The 15,195-nt window shown below is 44.1% G+C and overlaps 2 protein-coding genes across 5 annotated transcripts in view; one reads left to right on the top strand and one right to left on the bottom strand.

Annotated features, from left to right (window-relative positions):
• Positions 1–4,644, bottom strand: part of CRY1 (cryptochrome circadian regulator 1) — a 39,399-nt gene extending 34,755 nt beyond the window's left edge. Inside the window, exon 1 of one of the 3 annotated variants that reach the window (XM_021535877.3) lies at positions 4,262–4,644. In XM_021535877.3, coding sequence (XP_021391552.1) covers positions 4,262–4,419 — 158 coding nt within the window. In that variant the 5' untranslated portion in view covers positions 4,420–4,644. The remainder of the gene's footprint in view (positions 1–4,261) is intronic. The other 2 variants (XM_077783377.1, XM_021535870.3) reach the window with 2 other exon arrangements.
• A 3,542-nt stretch (positions 4,645–8,186) lies between these two features.
• MTERF2 (mitochondrial transcription termination factor 2) lies at positions 8,187–14,441 on the top strand. Of its 2 annotated transcripts, none has more exons than XM_021535891.2 (2): positions 8,187–8,250; positions 12,390–14,441. In XM_021535891.2, exon 2 carries the CDS (start codon positions 12,404–12,406, stop codon positions 13,595–13,597), a length of 1,194 nt encoding a protein of 397 aa, XP_021391566.2. In that variant the 5' UTR covers positions 8,187–8,250; positions 12,390–12,403; the 3' UTR covers positions 13,598–14,441. The 2 variants fall into 2 exon arrangements, with proteins under 2 accessions (XP_021391566.2, XP_077639502.1); XM_077783376.1 differs by having other exon boundaries at positions 8,223–8,250; positions 12,371–14,441.
• Positions 14,442–15,195: the final 754 nt, after the last annotated feature.

Genomic DNA, 15,195 nt, shown 5'->3' with positions numbered 1-15,195 from the left:
ATGGTAATGGCTGAGTGGTCTCTCCTTGTCCTAATCTTGACTCACAAGCTTTTTACTTTCTACTCCCTGCCTAATCAAGGGGAACGACAGAGCGCCTTTGGTGGGCTATGTTAAATATTTAATAAATTAAATAGATTTTCATTCTAAGTACTACACAATAAAAACAAACTTAAAGAGATGTCCTCATCAGGGAAGTAATAAATATTTGTGTGCATTCCTTTTTATATATTAAGCATGTCACCAAAAATGAATGAAGTATAACACACAAATTTTGTCTGCCTGAATTACACATATGAAATTCAAATCACTCATAGATTAATTCTATTGACAAACTTTTTCCACCAATCCCCCATCCAACAAACACATATCTATTCGACAAATCATAACTATGTAAGCGGAAACTGTAAGTATATTTCCAAAACTAGATGCATAGAACAGCAAAATTTAATAGATACTACAGAAAGATGTCCAAGTATTATTTTTAAAACAAGTTCCATTTCCATGAATTGCAGTGATTGTCCTGGAAATGAAACTTTTTTTTTCCTCTCAGGTTTTTTTATTTGCTTGAAATTTGAGTGTGGAAAAATAAATCATCTCTCTCCTCTCTCCAAAGCCAATACCACTATCTGCAATAATAGCAGCAGCTAACTTTGAAGAATGTTGAACACATCAATATTCTCACAAAATCTAAGAGATATACAAAGCAAATTCAATTACTCCTATTTTAAAAGTAAAATCCATTCTCTTCATCAATGGTTAAAAAAGTGTTTTAACTAGCATATCAAAGACAGACATATATACCCAAAAAAGACAATTCAGAAGAGGTAAATTATTACCTAAAGTAAATCCTTATGCAGCAACTAACAATGTTTCCATTTCTTTTCAGGTATTGTGATCAATTGTCACTCTGCACTAAAACCAGTGAAGCTCTCCCCTAGGTGATGTTGTAAAGCATGAAATCCCATTCTCCTTAATATGGAAAAGTCTGTGAGCACATACGAACACATTTTTTCAGAAGTAGGTAATGGTTACTTGTTGGAGTATGCAAGTTACATTCTTTGCCTGCTTTGTTGACACAATTTAGATACAAGCTAATTCTGACGCCTAACATTTAAGGGCAACCGACAAAATTTTAAGAGAGCCTTAGTGCAATTTGGCATCTCCCTCCACCATTTATTTCTACACCTTTTACTGCACCAAGTAACTTCTCTCTCCAAGTGTTGATCTGTGGACAACATTATGAACACATCCCATAGAAAAAACATGTTTCAATGAAAGCACATCTTGATTTATTTGACAGCTCGAAAAAAAGGAACAATAAGGAGAAACTGAACAGACCCAGAAAAAAAAAAAAAAAAAAAGAAGAAGTGAACTGAGGGAGGTCCTGGCATTTGTTACGTAGCATTCACTAATTTAGAACAGGTAGGCTGAATGCCAGGAGAAAGGAGGTCAGTAAGACCATGTGACTGCTTAGTAATTAGACTTACTCAATAGTGCAATTACACAAAAATATTACTCCCTGATTGTTACATGACTGTTTAAAGAGAAAAGTTAATTAGAAAGCACCTATGTGTTAAAGATTGCTATTTACCAGCAACCTATTGTGTGTTATATTTAACACACATTTGTTAATATAAACCATAACTGGTGACCCTGCAGAATGACAATGACAATATTCTAACAAGAAGCTGAACCTCCTGGTTTCTTGTATTCTTTCACCATTTTTCCTCATGTAGATTGCATTAGTCATAGTTTGACAGAGAAGAGTTTTGCCCAGGGCAGTAGGACAACAAACACTTGGTGTCAATCAACTCAAATTAAGAAAGGACCACTGTAAATTCACACCAGGAGGTTAAATTTGACTCACCTTCCTACTGCTGAAGGGCTTCTGCTCCTAGTCTCAAATAAAATGTTTCTCACTACAACACCCTACTCAACAGGCACGCAAGCAAGGATTTTGCTCACAGTGATCAAGTGAAAAAGAACATTAAATGTTTTTCCATTAATTATAAGTGCCAAATAAGACTGGGAAACTAAAAAATTGCATCATAGATTTTGTGTATACTTACTGGGAATGTATGTGTCAGCACTGGTTAAAAGCATCTCATTAAAATCACTGGAACCTAACGAGGATTCATCCCAAACCAGTAACTGTTCATTTAAATAAAAACTGACTGAGAAGCAACTTAATAAACATACAGTTTTAGAAGTCAGTTATTCTATAAAGCTATTGTACTTTTAAACTTGAAAAAAACCTGACGATTTCATGAAACCAGGCTCTGAAGGCAGCAACATTTCCTACTCAAATCCATGTGCAGCATGTCCCTTGGCGGTATTTGAGTACCAGGAGATTGCTCGATGTGCTTTGGACAGGGGAGTTGTAATCTACCCCAAATTCAGTCCCTCTAACCAGCAACAAAAACCAGGCATTTTTCTTCAAATGCAAAATGTAGTGGGAGGACTACCTGCCTTCTTAAAGATTAAAACACTGTTTGAGTAAACCAACCAGCAATACATCACACACAGATGAACTCAAGGACTCTATTACCTAATGATAATATTACACAGTCACTGAAGATCCAGGGCAATAGCACTGAAGACATGAACTTCCTTCTGCTAGAACCAAAGTTCACATTTGTCTATCATTCACTAGCTCAGAGAGTACAACCAAAAACTGTTCAGCATTTCAACTGCAGGGCACATTAGAGACCTATGAAGTATTCTTAAGACATGTGATTTCCTTAACACTTAAGACTTGTACCAGTTGTCCACATTCTTTTAAAACTTCAATGGCTGTTCATGTTTCACCCACAAAATTCAGTGGCTGTTCATGTTTCACCCACAAAATTAATACCTCTGAGGCTCTTCAGTAAGTCAAAATGTTATTAAAAAAACCTTATCCCTTCAAAACAAAAGTGAGTTAAGTCTCTTATAAAATAAATGTACATGATGAATCTCAGATAAGGGAAGTATCTAACAGTTATTCCCAAGTTATTTTTGTCAGTGCGAATGAAATAATCATCAAGTTAAAGTCTACAAAAAGCATCTTTAGTATTTTCATCTCTTGAAAACAAGAACATTGTAAGGAAAACCTCTCAAAATCTGAAAAAAAACCAGAAACTCAAAACCTCCAAAGGTAAGTTACCTGGCTGGTAAAGTATAAGCTAGGATACAAATTATTAAATCTGAAAGGAACAATCCCTCAAGTAAACACAATTGAAACCTGAAGTTTCTAAACTTTGTCATTCGTCTATGATGTGGTGTTAAGTTTCATTGTGCTTGTTCCATAATTAGGCAACTATTCAGCATTGTAGTCTGGGCAGGCTAAGTTCACTAGCATTTCAAGTTCCTGACATTGGAGGGACAGATGATACACAGACCTTACTGCATTATCAAGCATTTTACAAGGGTAACAATTTTCAGATTCCTAGTGATTTTTTAACTAATCTCACATGACAAGCATGCACAGAAGTCCTATTAACCTCTGCCTTATGGTACACATTTAGCATGCAAGCGTCAGTCACAGCACCATAGTAAAGTTCATTTTTATATCGGGTAGGAAAATTACAACTGGCTTGATGGTGTAGGAATAAATCCGCACTTTCCAGAAAGGGACACTGCACACCGAGCCAGCCCGAGTTCAAGGAGCATTTAGAGAATGCTCTCAGGCACACGGTGGGTTTCTTGGGGCTGTCCTATGCAGGGCCAGGTGTTGGACTCCACGATCCTCGTGGGCCACTTCCAACTCAGGATATTTTGTGATACCCTTCCGTGCAGGAACGCTACTTTGAAAAAGTACTTCTGGGCTAAGCGAGCAGCTTCACAGTTTCTCCAGGACGGTGTCGCCCTGGGGTTCCCGGCTGCCCAGAGTTCCTGAAATGGCGCAAACCCACTCCGGGCTGCTCCCCACAGGGTTTTCCGCCCGGCAGCAACCCCGCTCTGCGCTCCAGCGCTCGGGCACTGACCCGCCACCCTCGGGAGCGAGAACAAGCGCCCCCCTCAGCGGGAAGCCACAGCCCACCGCCCCGCACTGCGCCGCGGGCTTCCCGGTTCCGTCTTCCCCGTCCCTCCCACGTGCGCCGCAGCCCGGGCCGGCGCCGGGCTGGATATGTAACACCGCCGGCCCGCGGGGCGGGCGAGCGGCCGCGGGAAGCCGGCGCTGGCGGCGGCCCAATCGGGCGCGGAGGGGAGGGGATGGCGGGGAGGCAGCGTGACCGAATACATAACGCGGCATTAGGGCCCCGCAGCGCCCCGCACTCACCGCCACCTGTTGATGCCCACGTTGGAGGAGCCGGCGAACCAGGGGTCCAGGATGTAGACGCAGCGCACCGTGTCGGCGCCCTGGATGCATTCCCGCAGCGCCGGGTTGTCGTGGAGCCGCAGCCCCTTGCGGAACCAGTGCACGGCGTTCACCCCCATGCCGGGTGCGGGCGCTCAGCGGGAACCGCCGCCGCCCGCGGGGCCGTTCATGGCCCGGCGCCGCCGGGCGAGCACGGACGGGCGGCGGGGCGGCCCGCGGGGCCTCGCTGGGACGGCTCTAGGACCCGGCGGACACGGCGGGAGCGGCCGCCCGCCGGGGACGCATCACCCCGCGGAGCCCCCGCGCCGGGGAGAGCGGGGACGAAAGGTGCGAGCGCTGGGTCCGGCGGTGACTGCGGGGCGGTGACGGCGCCCTGGCCGCGGAAAGCGCCGTCCGTGCCGCCGCCGCCTCCTCGCCGCTCGCCCTGTGACTGCGCGGGGCTGCGCCGGCCGCTCCGCCCCGCCCCCCGCCGCCCATTGGCCGGCGCCGCGGCCACGTGACCGCGGGCCCTCACGTTTCTGCGGTGTGTTCGGTACCGGCGGCGCGCGGGGCAGGGAGGCCCGGCCGGGCGGCCCCGCTTCCGCGGCGGGCCGGGGGCCCGCCACCCCGGCGGCAATCCCGCCCGCTGCGGCAGCGCGGGGCCGGCGGGCTGCGCCGGCGGGGGGCGGGGCCCGGCTCTCTCCGCCACCCCCCCCCCCCCCGCGGCTCGGCTCGGCTCGGCTCGGCGCGGCGGGACCCGGATGAGCACGGGGCCGCGAGGCGGCTCTCGGCAGCGCCGCTTCCGCCGGGCGGCGCCGGCGTGCGCGCGCCCCCGAGCCTGTTATGTATCGCGGCCCGCGCGCGCCCGGAGCCGTGCCCGGCGGTGCCGCCGCACGGGCGGGGCGCTTACATAAGCGTGTGCGCAGGGAGCGCCTGCTGGCCCAGCGGAGCCCCGGAGGGCCCTTCCCACCCTGGCGGTTCCGTGACGAGGGACGAGGGCTCGTTGCTGCCCGGTGCCGCCGGGACGTGTCGGTCAAAAGGCACCCCCGGGCAAGAGAAAGCGGCTGGGCCGTGCGGCGCTGCCGCACCCAGACAGGCTTTCAAGCAGCTGAACGAGTTAAAATGGTCTCTCTTAGGGCACCGTTAGGAAAGTCATTACTAAATGGTGAATTTCTCACTGTTAATTACAGAGCTCAAACAAACCACCGTCTGTGCTGCCAGCACAGCGGGGTTCCCGGACCGGCTCCTTGGTTACGGTGCGCACGGCCAACAGCCGACGGAGGCATCGCACTCACAGGACTCACAGGGCAGCTCTCGATGCAGATCTGAAACTAAACCTCCACTTGTGGATTGCAGTTCAAATCTACAGCGTCACGGACAAGTGCATAGCAACAGCAGGAGTGGTCTCATTAGAAAGAATGTCTCAAGTAAAAGGCAGAGGACCCAAATCAGCAGTACAGACCTTTCTTAACTTTGAGAATTCCAGACAGTTCTTTAAGAACGGTCATTTTTTTCCTTCTCCTAAAATATTTTTTTCTGCTAAGACCCACAGAAAGTAAAAGTCAACAAGAATAGACACATGCATCGTGTGTTTCCCTTTGTGCTTTTCTTTCCTCACTTTGAATGACCTAATAAACACAGTAATAGAATCACACAATCATTTAGGTTGGAAAAGAACTCTGAGGCCAACTTTTGACTGACACCACCATCTCAGCTAGGCAATGGCACTGAGGGACACGTCCAGTTGTTTCTTGAACAGCTCCAAGGATGGTGACTCCATCACCTCCCTGGGCAGCTCATTCCAATGTTAATAACCCTGTCAGTGAAAAAATTCCTCCTGATGTCCAATTTAAACCTCCCCTTGTGCAGCTTGAGGCTCTGTCCTCTTGTCCTGTCACACCTTGCCTGGCAGACAAGGCCCCACCTGTCCTTGAAAATCAAGGTATGCCAAGGCCCCAGCCAGGATTAGAATCTTTCTGCTTGGTCTTACACAAAATTTCTTTTTAAAAGGTGTAGCATGTGGAGAGTGAACAGTTTCTGAGCACTGACTTTAACAACAGCATAATTATGATGAGTTTCTCAATTATCACTTTGTTGTATGTAGAATACCATATTCCACAGTTCATAATTCTGATTCAAGAAGAACATATGGGATCCTGTCATATATCCTGGCTGCAACTCAGAGCTGGCATAGTGGGGTCATTGTAAAGTCAAACACTGCTTTCCCAGTTAATATAAAGTACATCCTTATTTGTCTGGTGTTTTTTTATTATCATATGCCAAATATTTGGTAAATGATTTTGAAATAAATAAAAACCAAAAAGGAATTCAGTAGTTAATGACCACTGTCCATCAAACTCATTTGAATTCTATAATTTTTGAACACTGAAGAAGTAGATTCCTTATTTTTAAGGAGAGTCACTTCACAGCATAGTTTTTATTTCAAACATTTAAATTGCTTTTCATACTCATTAAGTGTCCTGCTAGCTCCCCACAAGGCTGCCACACTGAAGATAGCCCTAAATAAAGTCCAGCATCAACCAGTCTGCCTTCTTGGGAATACTGGAAACAGCCCTTCCTCACTAGACCTTATGGTTTCATAAACAAATTGCAGTCATGAAAACCATCAGTCTCTAAGCTCTTTGTTGCTACAGGCTGAATAACAATTGCAGTATATCAATAGCATATAATTATGTAAAATACTCTTTGGCTCTATCTGGCCATGCCTTCTATGTGAGACAGTTTGTTCCTGACTCAGAAATGAGAGAAAGAACATATTAATGTATAATTAATATTGTATTAGGATATATTAATATATAATAGATGCAGACTATATTAATTAAAATGTCAGATCTCAAGGGAAGAACCACTCTAACTTAGCTGAAGTAGAAAATAGAACGACAGTTAATCAAGGAACTCACAAAAGTAAACCTCTCTACAGTGTTCTCATGTGACTAATTTTTTTAAACAATATTGCTAATTTAGCCCAGAAGGGGAAAAAGATAACATGAAGGCATGAAGTGAAAAAAAAAACAAAAAAGCAAGTGTACAGTACCTTTTGTGTTACAAATTGGAAGCTATTTTTTTAGATGCATGTTTTTAACATTACTATATGCATTATATTCACGGACTTTGTTAACTGTTCTAGAAACAGCTGTTATTTAGGAGACCAAGTTCCTGAACCCTGAACCCTGTTCCTAGAGCAGAAGTTTCTTCCTATAGCATTTCTCTTCTTCATCAGCTTTTTTTTACAGACCCAACAGAGACTACTGAAGGTGTAGCTGATACAAGAAGGGTTCACGGAGACAACAGTAGTGATTTTTCACTCTCTGGAAGATGTGATTGTGCAGACTTGGAGTTAGTTAAAAAATCCCAACACCTCTAGTAAAATATTTCTAGTCTAGAAATAATTTAAGTGACTGCTAATTTGTTACTCTAGATGAGAAAGTTAAGTAGATATGGCTAAAAAAATAAGATAGAAGAAGATGGTTCTCACCATCAGAGTTCAATGAACTTCTGAAAAGCCACCAGCAAAACAATGTAAGCCCAATGACTAGATGTGAACTTAATTATGTAATAAAGTAGTGGCCATATGAAGAAAATACACTGGTGTAAGGCAAGCCTCCCATCATGATATCGGCATTATTAAATCAAAAGGATCATCTGCTTCCTGTCAGAGGAAAGGCACTCGAGTAATCTGACTTAAATGTTCCATCCTTTGCTATTATATTACTGAGAAATTACTATCAAAACATTTCTTTCCTATTCACCCCACTACTTCTCTCTGCAAGCTGTTTTAATCCAACGGCCTTTCACTCTCCTACTGCCGGCCAAGCCTGCTTCTCGAGCGGCGGAGGCTGGGCCGGGTCGCGCTGCGGCTCGGCCACGTCCTCCCGCGCCGCGGCTCAGCGCGCCCCGCCCTGCCGGCGCTGGCACGGGCCGGCGCTCCCGGCGCGGCGGCGGCGAGAACGGTGAGCGCGGCCGCGGCAGCGGGGCTCGGGGGCCGGAGGGGCCGGCTGGCGTTCCGCTTGTCCCGCTCCGAGCGCCGGCGCTGAGGGTGGGCGGGCGGCGTGCAGGGGAGAGAGAGGCCGCGCTGCTCCGAGGGATGCGGGGCGGGCGGCGTGCAGGGGAGAGAGAGGCCGCGCTGCTCCGAGGGATGCGCGGCGGGCGGCGTGCAGGGGAGAAGCCGCGCTGCTCCGAGGGATGCGGGGCGGGCGGCGTGCAGGGGAGAAGCCGCGCTGCTCCGAGGGATGCGCGGCGGGGAGGGACCCCCGGCCCCGGGCCCCCGTGCCGGCCGCCGGTGGCTGCGGCAGGAGCGGCAGCCGGGCCTGCAGCCGCTTCTCCCGTGCTGGCTGCAGGAGAACACCCGCCTCCTGCCTCTCCGCCCCCAAGCGGAGTCCAAAGGGTGGGAAAGGGAGGCCCAGGTGGCAGGGCTGTGGGAGCAGGCTGTGCCGGAGACCCTCGTTTTGTCTGTGCTGAAAGCACCACCACTTAATGACCAGTGGTTTAAATAGTGTGGCGTGTCCTTAAGAACTTTTCAAATGTCTTTTCTTTCCTGGATGTAAGGAAAAGCTTTGCCCCCATGAGGAAGTTGAGCAGTGGAGCAGGTACCCCACAGAGGTGGATGGGCTCCATCCGCTGAGGTTTTAAAGACCTGACTGAAAAAAGCAGCCTGGATCCTGGAGACCCTACTTTGAGCTCTTGAGATCCCTTCAAAACTGGATTACTCTAGGATCCTCTGCATTTTTTTCTAGAAAGCTTTATGTTGGTCTAGCATGTATTTTATAATAATTTACCTAATTTCCACCACTAATCAAAACAGGGATTAATTTTTTGTAAATGCATAAGTGTAAACATTAACTGTGCATTAATCTACAAAACTGCAACCTCTCACCACCCCAGATTTCTTCACAAACCATTCAAACCCTGTCTACACTGCTGTCTTCTAGGTAGATACCTACTCTTCTAGGTTCACTCAAAGTTCAATCTAGGCATTCGGTAGTTTCATTTAATTCTTTACAGCCTACTAAGTTTCCCTGTTATGAGAATTGTAGCGGTCAGCAGTCATACGGTTGCCCTCTTTACTGAAAGATTTTGTGAACAACCCAGCATGAGTAAAAGTTTGGGTTTGCTAATTTTCAAAAAGCGATACTTAAAAAATTCATATTCAGAAATTCACATGAGGGATAAATCAACCAATTGATCCCTTTATCTATTTCCTATAGAAGATTTACATAGAAGTCTCATTAAATACTGAAACTTACAGCACCCCTTTACTGTGTATATTCAGGTCTCTGCAAGTGTGCTAGCAAGCAGGATCACAGGTAACTTTGACAGTAGCTCACTTCCTTATTGCTGTTCTAACACTTGGTGGTGAGAGGGTGCTGCAGGCAGTGAGAGCAAGCATCTTATCTGAGCTGGCTGGGCTTTTTTCCCTTAATCTCCCAATTGCTTTACAATCCCCACAGCAATCTAAGTATGTGAAAAGTTACAGGTTACAGTGGGGTCCTGCACATTGGAACATTATCCAACAATTGTGTGGGGTCCTGCACATTAGATCCAACAAGAGCTTAGAGAGAACTCTGAATTCTTGAAAGCAGTTACATACTTGAAATGTGAATACTGTAATCTATGGACTTGGAAATCTGTCAAGTCATAACTCGGATCTTCTTGGTTTCTATAGAACGCCATAATGTTCAAATTCATTCATGTTATTTTTTGCATAGGGCATTTTTACAAGGGATCCTGAGTACCCCTGTCAAATGAGTTTTGGCAAATAAACTTCTTTCTTTTACAGTATTCTGTGTTTCTGATGATCCTCACTAACAACAGGGAAAAATTTACTGTGATCCCAGGCATTTTTAGAAAATTTAAGGCTTCTTTTACATGAATGAAACAATCATTCCCATGTCAGATTTTAGAAGAGCACAATTTACTACATCAGAATAATTTAAAATTTCTATAATAGTAAAAATGACAGTATTTTAAGGGACTGCATTACTCACAAGGCAATTTTGTTTAACAGCAGGATTACACATTAAAGTAAAAGTAAGCCATGGTTATTTTTCGAGTTTGTACTTTGGAAATGTTATTTGACATCCCAAACAATTTTAACAACACTTCACTTTGCTGGCTGCTTCTACCTAAGCTGAAGCATTAATGAAGAAAACCCTGATCCTTCAGAGATTTGCTTATTCTGACCGGACCCACTAAACTCAGTAAAACTACTCAGAGTGCTCAGACACAGGCAGTTGTGTCACTCCTGTGGAGCAGAGGTTTAGTTTTCAGTGACTTTTTCTGGACTTGGAAAGGTCAGCACACAAAATATCTGTGATTTACCTACACTTCCAGTGCTTTCAAGGTTCCTGGGAAAAATCACTTGTTTTTTTTGTGGGGCTTGGGACAGCATTTCTGAAGTCACAAGGCGTATGAAAACAAAACCATCAGCCTTAGGGCTCTGACACAAGCAGCGCATTAAGTAATTGGTTTTGCCTTAGAGGTGTGAAATAACACTAAAGAACAAGTTACCAATAAACAACTTCTGTTAATAACATGAGTGCATATAGGAAATTACATCATATTCTGTTAGTTTATGATGTAATAACATAACAATAGTCCATCTCAGAAGAAGGAAAAAAGCAATCTAAAAATCTAAAAATAAAGGTACACTCTCTTGAGACAAAGGATTTACCTCTGGAAAATATTTAACCTTATCTGGCAGCGAGAAAGAGAATCAATCTACCACTACGGTTCTCTAAACCAACCACATATTTTCTCAGACAGTGGGCTACAAGGAAGATTCTAGGGCTTTCATACAGCTGTAGAATAGGTATGTTGTTCTGTTATGTAGGAGATTGGACTGCATGATCATAACAGTATTTTATCTCCTAAAAAAAAAAAAAGAGGACCCCCCCCACCCCCAAAAAAATCAACAAAAAAGCCCAACCAAAAGTAATTTAACAATGCTCATATAGGTACTTTTTGAAGCATGCTATACTTAGGAAGAGGTGAAAGCAGCTGTCCAAACGTTCTCATTTTCAGTTTGAGCATTTTTAAGCATGTTACCAGCAGCAGCTATTTGCAGGATAATTGCAGAGATCAGCAGTTCTCCCTTGCACAGTCGGTACTTCCAAAGGGTTGTATGAAAACACCCCCAGGAAGTTAAAGATACACTTGATGATATCTTTGTTTGACTGCTGCGGCTCCTTTGCCCCTGCAGAGCAGGTGACAGTGCATGTGGTATTGGTGATAACTGGGCAGCCAGTTTGAGCAAAGGTGAGGTGTGGGGTTGGCCCTGTGGACTCCAGCACAGCCACACACCTATTCCACAAGGACTCTGCCTACAGAAGAGACCTGGAGGCAGAAATAAGGCATTGGTGCAAGCAGCAGCTGTAGTGAAGTAGGTGTTGGAAGAGGTAGGTGAAGGCCTGGAAATGTTACTGTGTACTTGCTTCCTCCCCCAGAATACCAAGGTGCTTATTCACATTCAATTAACGCACACAGCTGGAGAAAAACACTTACATAAAGGCTCAAATGATTTTCTTTCTCCTCCCTTAATTATATAAAGAATGATTTCAAAATGAAGTTGTGCTGCAAACTGCTGCTGAAGCAGCACTGCGTGGTGGGTCTCTGACACATGAAAGAACAACTCACACTCCAAATAATGCTTGAGAAATTAAAGCAAATACACCCATAAGAACTAAGATTTAAGCTGCCATTTTTGTTAATTTAGTGGGCTTGCTGTCAAATGAAATTGCATGAATCATTTTACTCACACAGTGCGGGTGATCTGTAATGCAGTCACAATGTTAGCTGCAAGAAATGGCTGACAGTTTGGAGCTTGTATGACTGCAGGCATTGATATGGGCAGAGCACTGCCCCACATCAGGTCTGTTGCATCCATGTTACTGTTCCAATGATGTGTCCATCAGAAACTTAACCTTTCAAAAGCAGTCCTTCCCCTGCTTTCATGTGAAAGCTGGATTTTGCACTAATAACAAAAACCACTCTGGAGAGCTATTTCTTACACCAGTTCTGTCTAAACATCAATGATTCTGGCCATTAACTTGTTCCTTAAATGTGTTGTCTTAGAGTTGTTGTGTCTCCACAGGGCTGATTTCCAAGATGTTGAGAGGAATTGCTCACGGTGCAAAAGACACATTCACGCTTCTGTTGACAAGACCTCAGAGCTGTAACCCGGGACTGAAGTTTTCATCAGTATGGCCTGACGTAGCAAACAGGAGCTTCCTAATACATTCCAGTTACACAACTGATACCAAGTCAAGAGAGGAAAATAAAAAAACCCTTGAGAATCTCTACAGTTTGTCAGTTGACATCACGAAGATACGCAGACTGAAGGAATGGGTCCTTCTCCAGGATGTGGCCTATGTTAAAGAAATTGCTGGTATCTTACAGGAAATGGGAGCAGATAAGACCACTGTAGCCAACATTATAGAACGCTGCCCCGAGGCAATTCTCCACACCCCAGCAGAGATAAACTCTCAAAGAGCTTTATGGCAATTAGTATGCCAGAATGAAAACCAGCTGGTTAAATTAATAGAGCAATTTCCAGAGTCTTTTTTTACTACTGAGTATCAGCAGAACCAGAAGGCAAACATACTGTTTTTTCAAGAGCTAGGACTTAAGAATAATATAATCACCAGGTTCTTGACAAGTGCACCAAATATTTTCTATAACCCTGTTGAGAACAACAAAAGCGTGATAGAGACATTACAAATAAATTATTTAAATTTAGGGGGTTCTGAAGCAAATATGAAGATCTGGATACTGAAGTTATTGAGCCAAAATCCATTTATTTTATTAAATACTTCCACTGCAATCCAGGAGAACTTGGAATTTCTCCAAAAGAATAATTTCACTGACCAGGAAGTTCTACAGCTTCTGTCCAAACTTAAAGGCTTCATTTTTCAACTTAATTCTGCCACTATGCAGAAGAGTATGCTTTTCTCCAAAAACATCTTCAAATGCAGTGATCAAGAACTAAAACAACTAGTGCTGAAATGCCCAGCCCTTCTCTATTATTCTGTCCCAGTTTTGGAAGAAAGACTTGAAGGACTACTGAAGGAAGGAATTTCTATAGCACAGATAAGAGAGACACCAATGGTGCTGGAGTTGACAACACAAATAGTTCAGTACCGAATTAAAAAGCTCTCTGCATTAGGATATGATATAAAGAGTGGAAATTTAGAAAGCTTGAATGGTACTAAAAAAGACTTTGAAGTCACTTATGGTAAGATACAATCAAAGAAGGAGAGACCAATTTTTAATCCTGTTGCTCCTTTGCACATTGAAGATTAATTTGAACAATGTACTTCAAGTTATGCAAATGCAAATGAAAAGGGAAGTTGATTCTTTGAGAAGAGATAGAACAAAAGCAATCTTAAATCAAGACTGTAGTCTTACACTGTACTTTGTTCAGGAGGGGGTCTTGGGCACAACTTCATTATTCATCATAGTATTATCATACTGAAAAATATCATCATAGAAGTTACAGTAATGATAAATTTAACTTTTTCCTAAGAGTACATCAGATGATTTTCTTACCTGACAGGGCATTAACTGCCTTAGATTTTCAGCTCCGTCACTGCAGTCCAGCCTGTGGTAATGATTAGCACAAATTTTATCTGAAGAAGACAAAAGGAGGATTATTTTTCCAGCAGTATTCATCAATTGGCTGGTTCACTGTCTTCAGGAAATGCTTTTGGAGTTCTTTTCCTTGTTGCTGAAGAAGCTCTAGCTCCTGGATTGTGACCTGCAACAGACTTGATTTCTTGGACAGCAAAGCCCTGTCCTGAGAACAGGGGCTGGACATAGTATTTTTTTATTCACTGACTGCTATGGTGAGACCCAAGTATCTTTGTGTACAAACCATAATCCAAAGAACTACAGGATGATAACCTTTATATTTCTGAGCCTTCAAAATTTACTTGTTTTTTCAAATGGTTTGGGAGAGGAAGAAATACATTTATTGCCAATGTGTAGATCTTATTGTCTAGCAAGGTTTGGGGACAAGAAAGATTAGGGAGAGATTCAAGTCTCAAATTATGGTAGGAGAAAAGAGAAAGTCATGCTTTTCTATTCGGTGCAACAAAACTCACTCTGTAAACCACTGGTGATTAAACATGACTACCAGATTTGCAAACAGCTGCAACAGTTTCTAAATATATGGGTGACACTGCTTCTAAGATAACACCATATGACAATTGGCAAGAAGTGCTGGCTTTCAAAATAGTAACTATCAGTCAGCTTTTAAGTTCTCAGGGGATTTGATTTCTTCTCATTTACGGGCTGTGAATGATAATATAAAACAGTAGCATCACTAACAATCATCTCAATAGGATTAGGATCAGTGACTTTATTTCACAGACTTTCCTAAATAGCTATTCCACACACATTCCCTCTTGACAGTAGAATAAAAGCCAGCTACACACCACTCTCACTCCAGGCATTCTTCTAGGTCATTTTTAACACGCATTTTGGCAGCAAGTCCAAGCCTTCATTTCTTAGAATGTGATTTGTAATTGCTGAAGAAAGCTGGTATTGAATTACTTGTCCAGAGGGTAAGCTGCAAGATGATTTTACATAGTCTGCCATATTATCTGGTGTGCACTGGGGAGGGGCTGGGAATACTTGGTGGGAGCAGTGCAAAGATCCCAACAGCTGAAGGGCTTACACTGAGCACTCTGCAGGCAAATGCAGACGTGACAGGCGTTTCTGGGGGTAAATGCCACTCCTGCAGGAGTGTGTGCAACAGTGGCACAATTCAAGAAGGGGATGTATCACAGCATAAAAAAGTCAGGCTGTGGTACCAGCTGTGTCTATGCTGACTCTTTCAAAACTCATTATCATTTTTTAAGAGGAAACTGGGAAGACAGCTGTATTAAAAATTCACAGGA

Source organism: Lonchura striata, chromosome 5, assembly GCF_046129695.1.
Source record: "Lonchura striata isolate bLonStr1 chromosome 5, bLonStr1.mat, whole genome shotgun sequence".
Lineage (NCBI taxonomy): Eukaryota > Metazoa > Chordata > Aves > Passeriformes > Estrildidae > Lonchura > Lonchura striata.
This window is presented reverse-complemented; position numbering and strand designations above follow the sequence as displayed.